This window comes from Paroedura picta, chromosome 3 (genome assembly GCF_049243985.1).
Source record: "Paroedura picta isolate Pp20150507F chromosome 3, Ppicta_v3.0, whole genome shotgun sequence".
Classification (NCBI taxonomy): Eukaryota; Metazoa; Chordata; class Lepidosauria; order Squamata; family Gekkonidae; genus Paroedura; species Paroedura picta.
Genome location: NC_135371.1, coordinates 173,807,043 through 173,826,384, shown reverse-complemented (window position 1 = coordinate 173,826,384; position 19,342 = coordinate 173,807,043). Strand labels below are relative to the sequence as shown.

General features: G+C 50.7%; 1 protein-coding gene across 1 annotated transcript in view; it reads left to right on the top strand.

Annotated features, from left to right (window-relative positions):
• CACNA1F (calcium voltage-gated channel subunit alpha1 F) overlaps positions 1–19,342 on the top strand; it is a 70,512-nt gene that overhangs the window by 6,401 nt on the left and 44,769 nt on the right. Inside the window, exons 5-14 of the mRNA XM_077329724.1 lie at positions 531–673; positions 4,105–4,257; positions 5,682–5,878; positions 5,980–6,083; positions 7,892–8,058; positions 10,086–10,166; positions 11,999–12,089; positions 14,769–14,795; positions 14,893–15,053; positions 17,213–17,438. Coding sequence (XP_077185839.1) covers positions 531–673; positions 4,105–4,257; positions 5,682–5,878; positions 5,980–6,083; positions 7,892–8,058; positions 10,086–10,166; positions 11,999–12,089; positions 14,769–14,795; positions 14,893–15,053; positions 17,213–17,438 — 1,350 coding nt within the window. The remainder of the gene's footprint in view (positions 1–530; positions 674–4,104; positions 4,258–5,681; positions 5,879–5,979; positions 6,084–7,891; positions 8,059–10,085; positions 10,167–11,998; positions 12,090–14,768; positions 14,796–14,892; positions 15,054–17,212; positions 17,439–19,342) is intronic.

Below are 19,342 nucleotides of genomic sequence, written 5' to 3'. Positions count from 1 at the left end.
AGGGACCTCCCCCTGAGCCTCCCTCCTATGGCACCCACCATAATTCCGCCCAGCCCACTGGGCTATCAGTAGAAGTTAATTGAATGTTTCCCACATTTTTCTACTATTCCGCGTTGCTTATTGTTTCACTTCATTCATTGTTGTTAAACTATGTTATATGTATGGTTTCTGTTCTGTTTTTATGTGAACTGCCCCGAGCCTTCGGGGAGGGTGGCATATAAATAGAATGAATGAATGAATGAATGAATGAATGAATGAATGAATGAATGAAAACAACAGCGAGAAGACCATCAACTGAACATTCTTACCAGATGTGCAAGAACTGCTGGAGTCACCTGGTTCGCCGCTGTTAGAAACAGGATTGCCAGACGAGATGTCCCGTTGGTATCTTACAGTCTTCCAAAACCTGTCCAACGCTTTGAGGGGAGGGAGAAGGGCCATGGGCCTGGGACCCAGGTCGCTTCGGCTTGTCCCTGGGTGGGTACCACACTTCTTGGGAGGACCGACGGCATCCTCTGATTTCCCCGCAGGCTGTTCAGCGTGATCTTGGAGCAATTTTCCCACAAGCCTGGGGACGCCCATCATATGAGCGGGAAGCCTGGTGGATTTGATGTCAAGGCTCTGAGGGCCTTCCGTGTGCTGCGACCCCTGCGCCTTGTCTCCGGCGTCCCCAGTAAGTTCCCTTCTCTCTTCAAAAAGAGGAGTCTGGGGAGAGACCTGAGCAGAGTCCAAGGCCACAGAGACCCCCTCCCAAGCAGCCCTTTTCTCCAGGGGAACTGATCTCTGCAGTCTGGAGAGGAGCTGGAATTCCAGGGGATCCCCAGGCCCCACCTGGAGGCTGGCATCCCTGACCCTGAGTGGGGTCCAGGGCCACAGAGTCCCCCCTCCCAAGCAGCCCTTTCCTCTAGGGGAATCGACCTCTGACACCTGGAGATCAAATGGATTAATGGTTATTTTGCACGCCCGCTTGGAGGTTGCTGATTCTATCATACACACTGGCTTTCTTTGAGAGAAGGACTAGATAGCAGAGCTGCTATCTAGCAGAGAGCCAGCTTGGTATGGTGGGTAAGAGCATCAGCTTCTGATCTGGTGAGCTGGGTTTGATTCCCCACTCCTCCTCCACATGCATCCATGTGATGTTCTCGCAGAGCAGTAATATCAGGGCTCTCTCAGCCTTACCTCCTTCACAGGGAGTCTGTGAGCATAAGGGAAGGTGGTTGTAATCCTCTTTATGACTCTTTCTGGTAGAGAAAAGTGGTGTATAAAACCCATCTTGGTATAGTGGTTGAAGCCAGCTTGGTGTAGTGGTTAGGAGTGCGGACTTCTAATCTGGCTAGCTGGGTTTGAATTTGAGCTCCCCCACATGCAGCCAGCTGGGTGACCTTGGGCTAGCCACAGCACTGAGAAAACTGCTCTCACCAAGCAGGAATATCAGGGCTCTCTCATCCTCACCTACCTCACAGGGTGTCTGTTGTGGGGAGAGGAAAGGGAAGGCGACTGTAAGCCGCTTTGAGACTCCTTTGGGTAGAGAAAAGCAACATATAAGAACCAGCTCTTCTTCTTCATCATCTCTTCTTTTGAACTGTGTTTTTTCAAAGCCAAGAGGATGATGGCTTTGATGAATATTCCAAAGTTTTGTGTTCCGATGTCACAAGATTTAATTCTTATGCTTTTGCAAAGGGCAGCCTTGAGTAACCATGTCCGGGACAGTGGGCCGTCTCTTCTATTTTACACGGGATCAGAATGAGCTCATGGTGAAGCAGGGTACATTAATAGGATCTGAGCAGGCCGTGACTAACCAGGGAAGAGATTGTGGGGTCAGGGCAGATAGCTCAGTGGAAATGTCAACTCTCGGATGGTGGTGGCAATGTGTGTGTGTGTTTTTTAAGGCACATTCCATTCTAGACAGCTAGAGAAAATCAGGCGGTATCATAAAGCCATCCTACCAATCTATGACGCAGTTGTAATTTTGGACACTGTGTCTGTTTGGGTCCCCATCTCAAAAAGCATCACGTAGAGTCGAAAAATGCGACCAAAGGCAATCAAAGGATTAAAGTTCATTCCTTGTGAGTAAAGGTTAACATTTTGGGCTTCGTAGCCTAGGAATAAAACATCTAAGAGGACACCATAGAGATTTGTCCTCCACCATCCGGGAGTTCAGGGAGAATATAACATCACATGCAGATAAAAATATCCTAGTACCCTCAGAAGGAACTTCAGAAGGCCAACTTGCCGAATTGTGATATAACGTTCTTATTGCGGGTTGATTCTGCATTTACTTTGTTTATTCCGTTGTGGATCATGCTGAATTTAGATTGATTTGAACTTGGGTCTTCCTCTACCCCCCAATTGAAACAAAAAGTGTTCTGCTCTCGATTGGGGAAGCTCAGAATGGGGGGGGGGGGAGCCAAGCACAGCAAGATCCTCTTTCTTTTCCTGAACGAGGCGGAGGTGGGGGGAGAGGATTGTAAACAGCAGAGGAGGGGGAAAAAACCAAGAGGCAAATCTGCTGAGAGAAGTTAGGGCGTCTGAAGCGCAGTCACTTTAAGACACGCTTTGCAACCGAGAACCAGGAAGTCTTTGAACTGACGCCCTGGCCAATCAGGGAAGACTGCTTTGCTATGAGGCACAGAGCAGGAAGTTAATTCACAAAAAGCAGAAATCTGCACACTTCCTGATGCTGGTTTTTCAAATATGGAGTTTTATATCCACTTCTGGATATCGCAGGGGAAACGTAGGATCACTCCGGATCAATCATGCTTGTTGCACTAGGAAAATTTAAAGCGCCCAAAATCAAAGTGGAAATTGAATTAAGTGCAGACGGCAGGGATCCATTCAAACTGGGACTGGGTAAAAAGCCCCATGCAGACAACACCAGGGACTGTTTTCTCAAATGCGCGTCATCCCTTTCTAGGTTGACATACCTTTGCAGAGCCGTCACAGCACTGCGCACAACCCAGCTGGGTTAAAAGCTCTACAGAAGCCCATTGCGTGACCTAAAATATCACAGTGCTTGGCACTCAGCTTTGTGGCATAGTGTGTTCTGCTGTATGGCACCTTGCCTGCCTAAAGCTGCATTGCATCATATAGAGCACAGACCACGCAGCATTAGTGTCACATCACGATTTATGCCGGCTTCCAATAGATGGCAGTCCAGAATTGATTTCTGTTATAGATGCTCCTGCCCATGAGTTAAGATCACAGGGAGAGGTTCTCCTGAGTGCCCCATCTATCAGAGAATCCTGTCTGGTGGGCATAAGACACAGGGCCTTTTTGGTGGCTACCCCGTGATTATGGAGCAACTGCCTGGCCCCCTTGCTCTCGCTCTTTAGGAGGCCGTTGAAGATGATTTTATATAGCAGCGGTCGGCAAGCTTCCGCTTGCCGCGGACCGCTGCGGAGTAGTGGGCGGAGAGGGCGGCCTGGGGGCCCGTGCACGTGCGGCAGCCCCAGCGCAAACGCGCATGTGTGGACTGCCGCGCACGCGCGTTTGCGCCCGGCAGGGGCGCAAACGCTCGTGCGCGGCAGTCCGCGCATGCGCGTTTGTGCCGCCGCCATGCCGGCGGCTGCGGCTTCCCCTCCCGGCCCCTCTGGGCCGCAAGCAAATCGGCTGCTAAAGCGGCCGATTAGCTTGCGGCTCGGCAAGCTTCTCTTCCCTCCCCTCACAGCGGCCTGGCGAGCTTCTCGTGTCGGGGGGGGAAGGAAGAAGGAGCCGCAGCCTGGCGCCGAGGCCTTCGCGGCCCGGCACCGGGCCGCAGCCCGCGGGTTGGAGACCACTGTTATATAGGACTGTGTTTGGTAACGTTTACTACTGGCCCTGCGTTGTGATTTGGAATTTTGTGGTTTATTTTGTCTCGTGTTTTATTCTGTGTGATTTATTTCCATTGTATATCACCTGCAGCTTCATGAAGAAGAAAGGCAGCTAATAAATGTGTTTGAGACCCTAATCCACCATTGGGTTGTCTATAGCAGGGGTAGTCAACCTGTGGTCCTCCAGAGAGAAAGGCAGGGGCATAATTGAAGTGAACCCATAAATAAAACCCAGAGCCAACTGAGGCGGCATCCCATGTTGAGTCCTTGCTCTCCTCCCTTCCCTTCCCCCCAGGCCTACACATTGTCTTGAACTCCATCATGAAAGCCATGGTGCCCCTCTTGCACATCGCGCTGCTGGTCCTCTTCGTCATCATAATCTACGCCATCATCGGCCTGGAGCTATTCATCGGGCGCATGCATAAGACCTGCTTCATCATTGGCTCAGGTAGGGTGGCTGGAGGGAGAGACGGAGCGGTCTTGTGGCTGCTTGTGTCCCGAAGGAATGGACTTTGGGTTGTGGGGCTGCCACACATCTGCCGTGTGTAGATGTGCTGTTGGGTACTGCTCCTTTCCATGGTGTGAGCCTAAACATCCAGGCCTCCTTAACAATCAGGAATCTCCGCAGTCAATGCGGATTTTGTTTGTTTATTTAAATCCTTTATTCTGCTTCTGTCTCGCACGGCCGGGCTCATAGCAACTTAACAAAACAAAAAGTGATAAGCCACAGCACCACAATAAAAGAGGAGCAGGAAGGGGAAGACGGAAGGGGGCTGAGCCGGTCGAAGGATTCAGGCCTTGGTGGAATATTCTCATCCGAGAAGCAGGTGTGATGATGTCACAGACCTGCCCCCACCCCCAATCTGTGAGGACAGATTATTGGCCTCACTTCTCTCGTTGTGAGTGGAGGCGTCTGCTTTTATAAAATCCTCTAGCAATGTGCAAAAATGCCTGAATAGGTGATATAAAACTAGAAGCCTCACTGATACACAGACATACGAAGCTGCTTTAGCGTTAATCGGATCATTGGACCATCGAAATCAGACCGGCAGTGGTTCTCTGGAATCTCAGGCAGTGGTCTTTGTCACCTACCTGGGCCTTTCAACTGGAGACGGCAGGGATTGAACCTGGGGCCCTTTGCATGCCGCTCTGCCGCTGAGCCACAGCCCTTACATACAAAGCTGCCATATACTGAATCAGGCCCTTGGTCCATCAGTACCGTCTTCTCAGACTGGCAGCAGCTCTCCAGGATCTCTGGCTGAGATCTTTGACATCACCTCTTTCTAGATCCTTAGGCAGGGCATGCCAGGGATTGAACCTGGGACCTTCTGCATACAAAGCAGGTATCACAGAGAAAAGCCATTTTTACACTTTTTAGAATGTCCCACCCCACTGGACAGACAGTAATGAAAGCTGGCCTTGCTACCTAGATTGGCCTAGCAGAATTCTCTTTCTTTCTTTCTTTCTTTCTTTCTTTCTTTCTTTCTTTCTTTCTTTCTTTCTTTCTTTCTTTCTTTCTTTCTTTCTTTCTTTCTTTCTTTCTTTCTTTCTTTCTTTCTTTCTTTCTTTCTTTCTTTCTTTCTTTCTTTCTTTCTCTGTCTGTCTGTCTGTCTGTCTGTCTGTCTGTCTGTCTTTCTCTTTCTCTCTTTCTCTCTTTCTCTCTTTCTCTTTCTCTTTCTCTTTCTCTTTCTCTTTCTCTCTCTCTCTCTCTCTCTCTCTCTCTCTCTCTCTCTCTCTCTCCCTCCCTCCCTCCCTCCCTCTCTTTCTGTCTTTCTGTCTCCCCCTTTCCCCCTTTGTTTCTACGTCGCTTTTATTCTAAAGCAGTTTACGAAACCTTGCCCCTCTTCTTCTGCGTCTTTTATACTCTCGCAGAACTGGAAGCCGAGGAAGACCCTTCCCCTTGCGCCTTCTCCGGGCACGGCCGGGAATGCACAGTGAACAACAGCGAGTGCCGCGGGAAGTGGGAAGGGCCCAACGGGGGCATCACCAACTTCGACAACTTCTTCTTCGCCATGCTGACCGTCTTCCAGTGCATCACCATGGAAGGCTGGACTGACGTGCTCTATTGGGTGAGCTGGCATCCCCTCTGCGTTGTGGGGATGAGGGAGAAGCACTGCTGGTATGTCCCCAAAGCAACCCCTCCCTGACCCCTTCCCTCTCGCCGCCCCAGATGCAGGACGCCATGGGTCACGAGCTGCCGTGGATTTACTTTGTCAGCCTCGTCATCTTCGGCTCCTTCTTTGTGCTCAACCTGGTCTTGGGTGTGCTGAGCGGGTAAGTTAGATTCCGGCTGCCCATAGGCCTGTGAATAGAGTTGCTAGCGTCCAGGTGGGATCGTAAAGCCTGAACAAAAGCTAACTATACGATACAGATGGGCTGTCTAATCCATGTCAAATGATTATTCTTGTCTGTGTTTCCATTTTTTAAAATTTATTGCAGCCTTCATAACAACCGCTTTCGAATGTGCTTTCATCAGTACCAAAGAGACCCCAAAAGGTCGGAAGTAGACTTCAAAAAGCAATCCTCAAAAGGGATGTCAGTAGAAACACCTACAAAGCCACTTGTAACACCTTCCATGAATCTGTTCCCCAGGGGGACCCTGCTTCCAATAAGGCCAAAACATAGGAAGAAACAAGCAGGGTCCGCCCCGGGGAGCAGACCCATTAAAAGTTGTGGTTGTTATCTGGTTGTTATCCGGATGACGCTTTGGATACATTTGAAAAAAGAACAAAAGCAAAAACTTCGGCCCTCCGGATGTCCATGGACTACAATTCCCAGGAGCCCCTGTCAGCATTCGCTCCTGGGAATCGTAGCCCATGGACATCTGAAGGGCCGCAGTTTGACTACCCCTGACCTGATTAGATTGCCCCTCTTTATTGTTCTCTATTTAGCCTTTGTTCAGGGATTTGGGGGTTTTATTGTACCTGGACTGAACAAGCGGCTTGAGTTTTTTGTAGCCTCCAGGAGGGGCCTGGGGAGCTCCTGGAATTACAGCTGATCGCCAGGGTATCAGCACCCTCTGGAGAAACAGCTTGTTTTGGAGTGGGGGGAACTCCATGGCATCGTACCCTGCTGACCTCCCTCCCCAAACCCTGTTCTCTCCAGGCCCCACCTCCCTGGATCTCCAGGTATTTCCCAACCCAGAGTTGGCAACCCCAGAGGAAATCCTCCATGAAGGAAAGATTCAAAAGGCCATCCTGAAATCCAGGCCTAGAGAGGCCACTGCAGCAGAAAACCCAATGAAATGAGGGGACATCATGATGTCTGCTTCGAAGAGTGAAATTGGTGGCATCATTCCCTATTAGGGTTGCCAACTCTGGCCTGTGAAATTCCTGGAGATTTGGGAGCAGCGTCTATAGAAGGGGGAAGCAAGGAAGGGATTTCATATGGAATCTGTGGGGTACTGCAGAATTTGCACTCTCAAGCTATTGGCTTCACCCGGGGAATTGGACTCTGCGCTCCAAAGATCAGTTGTAATTCCAAGAGATCTCCAGGTCCCACCTGGAGCTTGGCAACCATGCGCTCTGATGAGGTCCTTGCCCCCACCCCCAGGTTCCAACCCCCCAGCTCCGCCCCAAATCCCCAAGAATTTCCAATTCCGGTACCAGCCACTCCGGTGTAAATAAACTTGCGTTTCGGTGGTTGTGTAAGATTAGGGTTGTCAGCCCCGGGCTAGGAAATACCTGGAGATTTTGGGGGTGGGGCTTTGGTGAGGGGAGGGATCATGCCATAGACCCCACCTTCCAAAGCAGCCATTTTTCTTCCCAGAGGACCTGATCCCTGTCGCTTAGAAATCACTTGTAACCTCAGGAGTTCTCCATCCACCACCTGGAGGCCGGCAACCCTATGCCCAAACCTGACCCGGGACCTTGCGTTTTATAATCCAATGATCCATCCCAACATTTCAGCCTCCCCTTTCGGCTCTGTCTGTGCCCAGAGCTCTCTAGCTGTGCCCGACACAGACGGCCGACTGCGTCAAAGGCTGTCTTCCCAGCAGGAGGGCCTCGCATCTGAGGAGATTTCCGGGCCCTCTGCCGAGCAGTCGTGTGCAGGGCTAATCCGATCCCCTCCCTTCCCCGCAGAGAATTCTCCAAGGAGCGAGAGAAGGCCAAAGCCCGGGGCGACTTCCAAAAGCTACGGGAGAAGCAGCAAATGGAGGAGGACCTGAAGGGCTACCTGGACTGGATCACCCAGGCCGAAGACATCGAGCCCGACGAGGAAGGCGACGAGATGGACGACAAGCACACCCGTAAGGGCCCCTGCCGGCGCCCTTCCGTAGGACCCCACCCATCCCCAACTCCGTTCTGCCCCACAACCGTGCTCTGCCGTGGCAGGGGGACGTTAGAGACAGCAGCTCCCATCTGGGTCTCGCGGCAGATCCAGGCGAAGGGATTAGAGAGGAATCAATCCCAGCTGCGGCAGGACAAGATTAGCAGGAACCGCGAGGAAATCGCCAGCTCACGAAAGGTTCCCACTAAGCACGCGGGGCTCACATCTGAGTTGAGGCAGGCAGAAGAAGCCCAGCCCTTGGACGTGTGTGTGTGTGGGGGGGGCTGTTAGTTTGGGGTCAGGAACGGTGTTGGGGGGCCATGGTCCCTCTTGTGCCTTTTGCTCGCCATTTCCGTTCTTGCTTTTCCTCTCCCTTCCCCTCTCCGGCCTTCTGGTGACGGGAAGAGACACGGAGGTTGCGTTCTTCCCTCTGGCCGTGCCCAAAGCCAGCCAGTTAGTGGCGTCTTTGGACTTACGCCTGCCCTTCCCCACAGCTATCGTTCGTGCCAGGAGAAACCGGCACAGAGTTCCAAGGGGCCACCTCTGGCGCTGAGATAATTAGACTTGTTAGCCACTCGGGGGTCACTGAGTCATTGGCGATACTTGCTCAGGCAGCCATGCGTCAAGTGCAGCGGGCCTTCCCTGCTTAAGCCATGAGTCTGTTTTCGAGGGTCAGTGTGATGCAGGGGTTAAGAGTGGCAAAGCTTATTTGCAGGAGCAGGAGAAGAGTTGTTTTTTGCACCCTACTTTTCTCTACCTGATGGAGTCTCAGCGCTCCCCTTCCCTTTCTCTCCCCACGACAGCCAGCCTGTGAGGGAGGTGGGGCCAAGAGAGTTCTGAGAGAACTGGGTCACCCTACTGGCTGCATGTGCAGGAGGAGTAGGGAATTGGTTCTCCAGATTAGAGTCCACAACTGTATACCACTATAGCACACTGGCTCTTGGCAGGGTTGATTCCTCGGTCCTCCTCCACATGAAGCTTCCCAGGTGACCTTGCGCCCTCCACAATTTGTGACTCCTTAAGGTAGAGAAAAGCAGGGTAGAAAAAGTTCTTCTTCCCTCCCTGCTCCGCTCATTTATTTCATTTATACCACACACAAAACACCCTGCATCTTCTCTCCTCCATTTCACCCTCACAACAACGTGAGGCGAGTTAATCTGACAGCATGTGACCAGCCAAAAGTCACCCAGCAACCTTCCATGGTGAACTTGGGATTTGAACCTGGGCCTCCCTGGCCCTAGCCCCAGCCCTAACCACTGCACCACATCAGCCGTCCAATTTCAAACAAATTCCGGGAATCTCAGTCCTTAACCCACGGTTTCCAACATGGCGTCTTCTGACACCTTTCCCAGGTGTCCACCTTTTTAAGAAGTGGCCAGGATAAGGTAGGCTAGCAAGGCTTCTGATAGGCTGTGCAGATTTAAAAAACAGTAATTTGGAAGCTGCTGCTACCACAAGCACAAGGATCTTCACTGTTGGATTGACGGTAAGCCATGGCAGCTATTTTGTGACAGGCTCCGCCTCCAGCAGCAGCCATTTTGTGGCTGCACCCACTATGCTGTATCCTAATTCCAATGTCTGTTTTCCAGTTGCTGTTTTATTTTTTATTAATATCTATTATGCTGTACTGTCGGCAAGAGGGCATAATTTGCCGTCTTAAGTTTTTATCATTACGCTGTGATTCGCCATGAGCCAGCTGGTCTGGGAGTGGCGGTATAAAAATCCAATAATTAATAAATAAAGTGCCCACAGGCTTGAAAAGCTGGTAGAGCCCTTCTCCATCTCAGTAATAAAGACAGATTTGGGAATACCCAACATGGAGGCAAGCCAACAGGGACTTTTCCCTCAGGATTCAACCCTTCCCCTTTTCTCTGGCATCTTTGTCATGTAACTCATACCAGTTTTATTTTTTTTTTCTCCATCCATTTTCACTTGCCCGTGTTCTTTTCCTCCTTCCGGCCCTCCCTTCTATTCATCCTTTCCACCCCGGGACCTCCCTTATGCAAGGCGCGTCTGTGGCAGACCTGACGGGGAAGAAGAGAGGCAAGAAATGGTTCAAACACAACCACCACAGCATCGACCTTCACAGTAATTTCCTCGTTTTCCTCTTTTCTCGTTTCCTCGTTTCTGTCCTCTTGGAGGTCTAGGCAGCAAAAGAGAGTCCACGTTTCCGTTCCATGCCCACCTGTGCACTCAGAATCCCCGGGGATCTAACTGAACTCGCAAACGTAGCCTCTTGTTCTCGATTCTAGTTTGTTTTGGAACCACCGTCGTGTGTAGACAGGAAAAGGGTCGTTTTCAAGCTGGCGATGCAAAAACTTTATTCAAACAATGCAAACTGTTATAAGCAGAACGAGTTCCTAGGTACGGCAGCCTCGTTTTCGTTTTCACTTCATCAGTGGACTTATCAATATTAAAAGTCACTTAGGATGGTTACCTTGTTGGACCTTTGATATTAGTAGGCCCAAGATATATGTCTTAAAATATAAGATCGCTTGCTATAGACTAACTTTATTAGTGTCCTTGTAAAAAACAATTTAAAGAAATACTACACTATATCGATAAGTTCACTGATGAAGTGAAAACGAAAATGAGGCTGTTGTACCTAGGAACTCGTTCTGCTTATAACAGTTTATATTGTTTGAATAATGTTTTTGCCATCACCAGCTTGAAAACTACCTTTTTCTTGTCTACACATCTTCAGCTGACGTGTTGTCTCTGCTTCTGCTTATGACCATTGTATAGTTAATCTCTTGACCAGCGGAAATTTTAGCCTTTTGGCTTAGGTCCCGCTTGCTGCATATAACCTTCCTCCAAATAACAGGATCAGCCAATGGTCCACCTAGGTCTCTAATGTGATGCCCATGGGCACCAGGAAGCCCACCGACACCTTCCCTGGCACCCACCAAGCATTACTATTGGCCCATCAGGATCAGTATTGTCGACTCAGGCTGGCAGCTGCTCTTCAGGGTTCCAGGCAGAGGCCTTTCCCATCACCTCCTGCTAAGGTAAAGGTAAAGGTATCCCCTGTGCAAGCACCGAGTCATGTCTGACCCTTGGGGTGACGCCCTCTAGCGTTTTCATGGCAGACTCAATACGGGGTGGTTTGCCAGTGCCTTCCCCAGTCATTACCCTTTACCCCCCAGCAAGCTGGGTCCTCATTTTACCGACCTCGGAAGGATGGAAGGCTGAGTCAACCTTGAGCCGGCTGCTGGGATCGAACTCCCAGCCTTATGGGCAAAGCTTTCAGACGGCTGCCTCACCACTCTGCGCCACAAGAGGCTCATGGGAGGTCCTGCTAGGTCCTTTCTAATTGGCGATGCTAGGAACTGAACCTGGGATTGTAGAAGTCTGGAACCCACCATATTAGGGGCCATATTACATATCAGGGCCCATATTAACAATAAGATAGACATAGCAGTACAGACCACCATCTTGACTCAAGTGGTTACAGTGGATGAGCGAGAGGGTTGGGAGGGTCCCGCACAGGGCAGGGGGTTGGACTAGATGACCCAGGAGGTCCCTTTCAACTCTAGGATTCGATGATTATACATGTACGCTTGTGGACTCTTTTGTACGGGACGACTGTACTACCCGCACAGAAAAGCCCTCTTGCAACTTCAGTTTTGTATAGTTTCTGGAGTGCCAAGAAAGGGGGATTTCCGCTGACCTCCTTAAGCCGGCTGTTCCATAAGGCAGGAGCCACAACGTAGGAAGGATATGTACATACGGTTGTCCCGTTTGCCCAGTTGCAGTTTGGCACCTGCAGAATTCCTCATCCTTTTGTCCATCCGTGATCAAACTCCTAGAATCCTAGCGTGGGAAGGGGAAGGGGCCACGCAGGCCATCTACTAGTGTGCTGTCTGACTACCGTCTGCCAGGCGAAAGAAAAACGCAACAACTCGTGTTTCTCTCCCCAGCCAGTCTTGCTGCCAGCGAAACCGCATCTGTGAATACAGAGAACGTCGGGGACGAAGACCACCATCCTAACCACTGCTGCGATGTTTGCTTGTGAGTTTGCCTGACCGAAGCGACGAAGACACAGGAAGAGAAAGTGGGACAGTGCTGATATTGCCCACGAGTCGGGGTTCATGAGGCTGACTCCTGAACTCTTTCCGCACACATAGGATAATGCACTTTCAATGTGCTTTGGCAGTTGGATTTTCCTGTGCGGAACAGGAAAATCTGCTTCTAAAGTGCAATGAAAGTGCATTATCTGTTGTGTGCAGAATAGGCCCTGTAATGAGGCAACGAGAAATATATCCTTTCAACTCCTTTTTGGGTTGCCAGATACATGTAAGAAAATACTGGACGCACCAACACTTGATGCTACCTTCTTCCAGCGTGTTGTTGGTGCCAGGCGGAGCACCCCACCTAAACTCAAAGCAGCTGCCGCCAGCTTCACCCTTGGAATTGGCACTGCCCCCTCTAAGCCCAAAGGCGTGCTTTATGCTGTTTAGGCTTGGTAAGGTGGTCGGTTGATCCAGTTTGCCCTGGGCAAAGGGTCGTGGTGGAGGGCCTGCTAACGAGGGCCTCTTGGCCTGCTAGGCTGGGCCTGCTAATGAGGGCCTCTTGGCCTGCTAGGCTGGGCCTGCTAATGAGGGCCTCTTGGCCTGCTAGGCTGGGCCTGCTAATGAGGGCCTTTTGGTCTGCTAGGCTGGGCCTGCTAATGAGGGCCTCTTGGCCTGCTAGGCTGGGCCTGCTAATGAGGGCCTCTTGGCCTGCTAGGCTGGGCCTGCTAATGAGGGCCGCCTGGCCTGCTGACTGCCTGCTAAGGAGCTCTGTCCCGGACCTGCTAACGAGCTGGCCAGCCCCCGCCCACCCCACTTGATCTGGCTGCAAGCTGCGGCCCAAAGCCCCCTTAAGCTGCCTGGCCGGCATCCAGTGAAGGGGACCGTTTCAAGGCCCGTTCTTAGGGATGGGCTTTGTAGCTAGTATATATATATATATCTCTCTTCCAAAAACAAAAGGGAGTTAAAATGGGATCCAGATTAAATATGTGTGTGTGAATAAATAAATAAAATAATTTCATAGTATTTTATTACTAGAAGATGACAATGTAAATAAATAGATTGGAAGAAACAGGTACCATAAAGAAGCAATACCAAGAGGTTTTTGAAAGAATTTGTTTTCTGCCTCCACGCCATTTTCTTTCCTTTTTTTCACTTGCAGATTGTGGGAAAAGGCGTCCCACTTCTGCTGCTCACTTCAGACCACTCAGCAACCCATCTGAATTTCACCACTCTCCAGATCACAGAGATCTGTTTCCCTTGGGAAAATGGTGGCTTTCAGAGTTGGACTCTAAGGCATTGTAGGCACACCAAGCTCCCTCCCCTCCCCTCCCCTCCCCACACCCTGCCCTCCCCCAATTTCCATCCCGGAAATCTCAGGAGTTTCCCAATTGAGAGTGGGCAACCCAAGCTCCAGGGGGGATGTTTCTGCCTCTGAAGGTGAGAAACGATCAGCAGGTGGCTCTAGATGATAAAGATTTCACAATCGTATTATCTAAGGGAAACTGGGATGATTTTTCTCAGCCAGCACCGTACATTTTCCATTTACCGCAGCTGCAGCAATCGCAATATGCTGGGTCGTGCGAGGTAATCACATCAGGCAATTTGAACCCTGTAGGCTTCACTCTTCTCACTTCTTCCTCTCCTGTTGGTGTTCTTTTCGGGCAGTGAGATCAGCTTTCTAATCGTGCGAAGTCAGAGGGTTTGTCTCGAAAGCCAGCCTGGTGTCTTGGTTTAGGAGCAGAAGCTTCTAATCTGGAGAAGTGGGTTTGATTCCCCACTCCTCCTCATAAAGCCAGGCTCACCTACCTCGCGCGGTGTGGGGAGGGGAAGGGCAGGTGACTGGAAGTCACTTTGAGACTCCTTCTGGTAGAGAAAAGTGGGATACAACTCAGCAGCATCTCCAGTTAGAAGGACCAGGCAGGAGGGGATGGCAAAGACCTTGGCCTGAGACCCTGGCTCAGTGGCAGAGCCTCTGCTTGGCAGGCAGAAGGTCCCAGGATCAATCCCCATCATCTCCAGTTAAAAGGACCTGGCAGGAGGGGATGGGAAAGACCTTGACCTAAGACCCTGGCTCAGTGGCAGAGCCTCTGCTTGGCAGGCAGAAGGTCCCAGGTTCAATCCCCAGCATCTCCAGTTAGAAGGACCAGGCAGGAGGGGATGGGAAAGACCTTGGCCTGAGACCCTGGCTCAGTGGCAGAGCCTCTGCTTGGCAGGCAGAAGGTCCCAGGTTCAATCCCCAGCATCTCCAGTTAGAAGGACCAGGCAGGAGGGGATGGGAAAGACCTTGGCCTGAGACCCTGGCTCAGTGGCAGAGCCTCTGCTTGGCAGGCAGAAGGTCCCAGGTTCAATCCCCAGCATCTCCAGTTAGAAGGACCAGGCAGGAGGGGATGGGGAAGACCTTGGCCTGAGACCCTGGAGAGCCATTGCCTGTCTGAGTAGACAATACTGACTTTGATACAGCATAAAATAACTCCCTGTATAAAGATAAGAACCCTCTTCCAAGTTTGACAGCATATCTGTAAAGTGCGATATGCGGTCAATTGTCGACAGCGTTCCTTGTGAACGGCAGTCCCTGCACCACAGATAAGAGCGCTCAGCTTTCCAAGAGGGTGAGCGATCTCCGCAGTTGATGGCTTTGCATTGATCTCTCTCTTTTTCCACGTCTGCTCTTCCTCAGGGGCAAGTTCTGGAAGACGAAATCTGGGTGAGTCGTACGTCCTCCTTCCCATCTCCTAACAACCTGGCCAGGGCCAGCTGAGCGTCCTGGCGTTTTATCCACGGCTTCTCTTTCCCCGCTGCAGCCGTCGCCTGCGACGCCTGAACCGCCTTTTCCGGAAGAAGTGCCGCCTGGCCGTCAAATCCGTCACTTTCTACTGGATGGTCCTGCTCTTGGTCTTTCTCAACACCCTGACCATCGCCTCGGAGCATTACAACCAGCCCGACTGGCTCACGGAGATCCAAGGTGGGGGAGGCGGCTACAGTGTTGTTGTTGTTGTTGTTATTGATGATAATAACGATAACCATTATATTGTTGTAGGGCAGCCTTTCTCATCTTCATTACCCTTGAAGCCCCTGAAACATCCTTCAGGCTTCGAGAAACCCCAGAAGTAGCGCCATCGTGCAGAATAGGGCTGGGAAGCAGAGCTGTGGACACGCCCACCGGAGGCCCCTCCCCTTCCCACCCCCTCCAGGCCCAGCATTGGCCATTTTGGGAAGGGGAGGCAGGTCGACATGATCGTATATGGTCATTTCACCCAACAAATGTTTAGCAGATTTCAAAAATATATGACAATTAATTAACTCGCACCGATTTCAGATCCGATCATGGTCATCTTTAAATGTTTTCTCTGAGCCTTCGGGAGTGCCAGACGCCATTTCTTGGCTGAATGAGCATCCCAGGCCAAACGACCACGTCTGGTTCCTGGTTCTGGGGAGGAGGCTGGTAGGAGAATTCCTCGGCCCCCTGCCCCCTCCTTTTAAAAAATATTTCCCCCTTTTTAAAAATGCACCACAGCTACATAATAATACAGTCCCAGCCTGTAATAACACTCATTAATTGAAGTATCAGCATTCACAAAGTGCCATGCAGCTGCTGATTCTTATAATAAGGTTATCTCCATGAACTGCTTTAAATCACTTCAAGTAATTAATTACCCCTTGGGAACACTCATCGCTCGATCATCTTTACTCTCCAAATTGCTTACCACCCTACCACTTCAACTGCATTTCTTTCCTGAATGCAGCATCGCTCTGACATACAATATGCTTGATCTCTTCTGTATGTTTTTTTGGTTTTGCCTTGGTTCTGGCCCACTACTGCTTCGGTTTATCCCCTGATTTCCATGTGCATTTGGGGACCTTCAGATTTCACTTTGTCATTAATTCATTAATTCATTAATTCATTAATTCATTAATTCATTAATTCATTCATTCATTCATTCATTCATTCATTCATTCATTCATACTTTTATACCGCCTTTCCGTACAGCTCTGGGTGGTTTACATAAAACATTTTAGAACATTTACATAGAACAATGTCAGTATCAATATAACAATAACAATAACTTACCAACTCGAACAACATTTCAACAACAACAACTCTGACACTCCCTTGGTAGGTTCGATCTCTCAGTCTGAGGGGGGGGGGGCTGTATATGTTTTCCTCCTCTCGAGGTTCTTCTGACTCCTTGAAGACCGCTTTTGCCTCTGTATCAGCCTTTCTCAAGCTTTTTTACTGTTGAGAAACCCCTGAAACGTTCTTCAGGCTTTGAGAAACCTCAGAAGTGGTGCAAAGATGCGCAAAACGGTTGAGAAGCATAGCTGTGTCCATGCCCTGTGGGGCCCCTCCCCTTCCCGAGCCCTCCAGGCATATCAAGCCTGCTCTGTATTTTTCTGGGAGCTTTTTCCCAGTGCATAATGTCCCGATTGGTTCTCTATGTCTCACCCACCTCCAGGACACTTTTCAGTTTTACTGGTGAACTGTTCTCATTGTGAAACCATTGCCTTTTCCCCCTCTCCTGCGTGATTTATTTCTCCTATGGCAGGATTACGCACAGGAAGCATGTAACAATATGAAATACGTGGCCAAGTAGGCACAGCGGTTCTGCAGACCGATTGGGAAGCCCCCCTATATACAAATCTCAGAATTTTCACTCTACTCCATTGCAGCTGGGGAAAGTGCAAAGAGCTCCGTCACATCTCCCTGGAAAGCACGACTCTCCCATTCCTATGATAGATGGGATGTAGTTTGCCAGACTGCACTGCAATTGCATTCAGGACCTGCTGTTTTGCCTCATTTAAACAGCACGTCTGCACAATGGCCACAGCCTGTTTGTATTCTATGAACTGGATCTTGCATTAGAGGACTAACATGATCCATGGTTCTCCTTATAGAGACACTGGCAGAGGCTGGCCCAAGGCCGCCTGCAGGGCAACTTACTCCACCGTCTTCCCTACGCCAGGGGTAGTCAACCTGTGGTCCTCCAGATGTCCATGGACTACAATTCCCATGAGCCCCTGCCAGCATTTTGCTGGCAGGGGCTCATGGGAATTGTAGTCCATGGACATCTTGGAGGACCACAGGTTGACTTACCCCTGCCTACACCTTTCCCCCCCCCCCAGATTATGCCAACAAGGTGCTTCTTTCGCTGTTCACCTTGGAGATGCTACTGAAGATGTACAGCCTGGGCCTGCAGGCCTACTTTGTCAGCTTCTTCAACCGGTTCGACTGCTTCGTGGTGTGCGGCGGGATCCTGGAGACCGTCTTGGTCGAGTTCCAAATCATGCAGCCCCTCGGGATCTCCGTGCTCCGTTGTGTCCGCCTCCTGCGGATCTTCAAGGTTACCAGGTCGGTGGCGTTTGTAGGCTGGTTCCGGCTGGGGGCGGGGCGCTTGAGATTGTCATTGGTTGATGTTAAACGCGAGTCTCGTGGCTGGCTCCAGATGCTGTAAATGTTACGTGATTGGAAGTTGTTTATTTGCTGGGTTTATACCCAGTTATTCATCCAAATTGATAAGGCTGCCTGGTCTTTTGAGGATCGGACATGTGGGCTGATTCTGCACTTACTTTGTTTATTTCGTTGTGGATACTGCTGAATCCAGATCGATTTTAACTCAGGTCTTCCTCTATCCCCCCCCCCATTGAAACAGAAAAGTGTTCTGCATGTGATTTGGGAAGTTCAGAAGGGGGGAGCCAATCGTAGAAGGAGCCTCTTTCTTTTCTTGAAGGGGCGGGGGGGGGAGGATTGGAGACAGCAGAGGAGGGGGAATAAATCCAAGAGGCAAATCTCTGCAGAGAGAAGTTAGGGCTTCTGGAGCTTCTGCCGAGAGAAGTTAGAGCTTCCCCTTTAAGGGAAACCTTACAGCCTGGGCATGAGGAAGCCTTTGAATTGATGGCCAGTCCAATCAGGGCTTTTCCACAGCGTTGGAGGCTCAAGGCAGCAAGTTAGCTTGGGACAAGCAGAGAGCTGTACCTTTATTCATGCTGATTTTTCAAATATCGAGGGTTATATCTATTCTAGGATGTCACGGGGGAAAGGTAGGGTCACTCCAGATCAATCCTGCTTGTTGCAGAGGGAACATTTAAATTGGCTAAAATCAAAATGGAAATCCCATAAAAGCTTTTTGCAGACCCAGCCCAAGAATCCAGGAATGGAATCTGGGGCACTTCCCGGTGGAAACGCTGCTGGAATCTAGAAGCACTTGGTGATTTCATAGAAAGAGATCTCAATCCTTCCCTTCTGTCAGTTTCTCCTTCTCAGACGTTCAACCCCCAATGCTTGCAGAGAATTCAAAAAAGATCCTAAAACGGGTCAAGCAGCCTCCCTCCCCCAACAAGAGACTGCAGGCCCCTTTGGAATTCTGACATCGTGCAGTGGGTGTAGTCACAACATGGCTGCCCCAAAATGGCGGCTGCAGGAGGAGGCTGACTCGGCAGCCCTAATTAGGGACTGGAGATAGATCTGAATTACCACTGATCTCTGGACTGCAGTTCCCCTGGAGGAAATGGCTGCTTTGTGGGGTGGGCCCCCTGCATTATACCCTGCTGAGGTCCTTCTTCTCCCCAGAGAGTAGCCAGACTCCACTGGGCTGTCACCGGGGGAGGCACAGCACTCTCTGGGAGCCTTCCCCATGGACTTATATGAACCCAGAACGGTGTCTGGTAGGATTGAGTGCTTTGGCGCGCTTCAGCAGACATTCCAGCTCGAAGTGGCTAGTGCCACGGGCGGAAGGAGTGCCGCCGGAGGCGCCGTGTGACTTGGCGCCTGCATGCAGGCGTGGAGCTCTGCGCCTGCGTGCATGTGCCTACTGGCGCGTCGCCACCAGTGCCACCCCTCCCCCTGCACTGTGGTGCTAGCAGCTTTGGGGTGGAATGGCCACCGAAGCAGAAGTAATATTGGGGGTGATGCTCTGGCTTTCGGGGAAACTATGGTAAAAAAATCAGTTTTGCCCCAAACCCAGAGCATCAAACTCCAGCATGCTGATGTTACTTCTGGGAGACGTCAGCATATTGGGACGCTCTTCTTGATCTCAGTAAGTGCAGGGGGTCCAGGAGGGTATGAGGATCACCATGAATGCAGCTGTGTTCAGGGGGATTTCCCCCCCAAACAGCAAACATAACAACAGAGTGGGTGTTTCCCGGGTCCCAGCAACAGTCTGGCATCCCTACTCCCCCCTGCCTCAGCTCCACCCCCCAAATCTCTTATCGATGGCAGCCTTCCAGTGAGACCACCTGCACCATGTCCCTCCACCC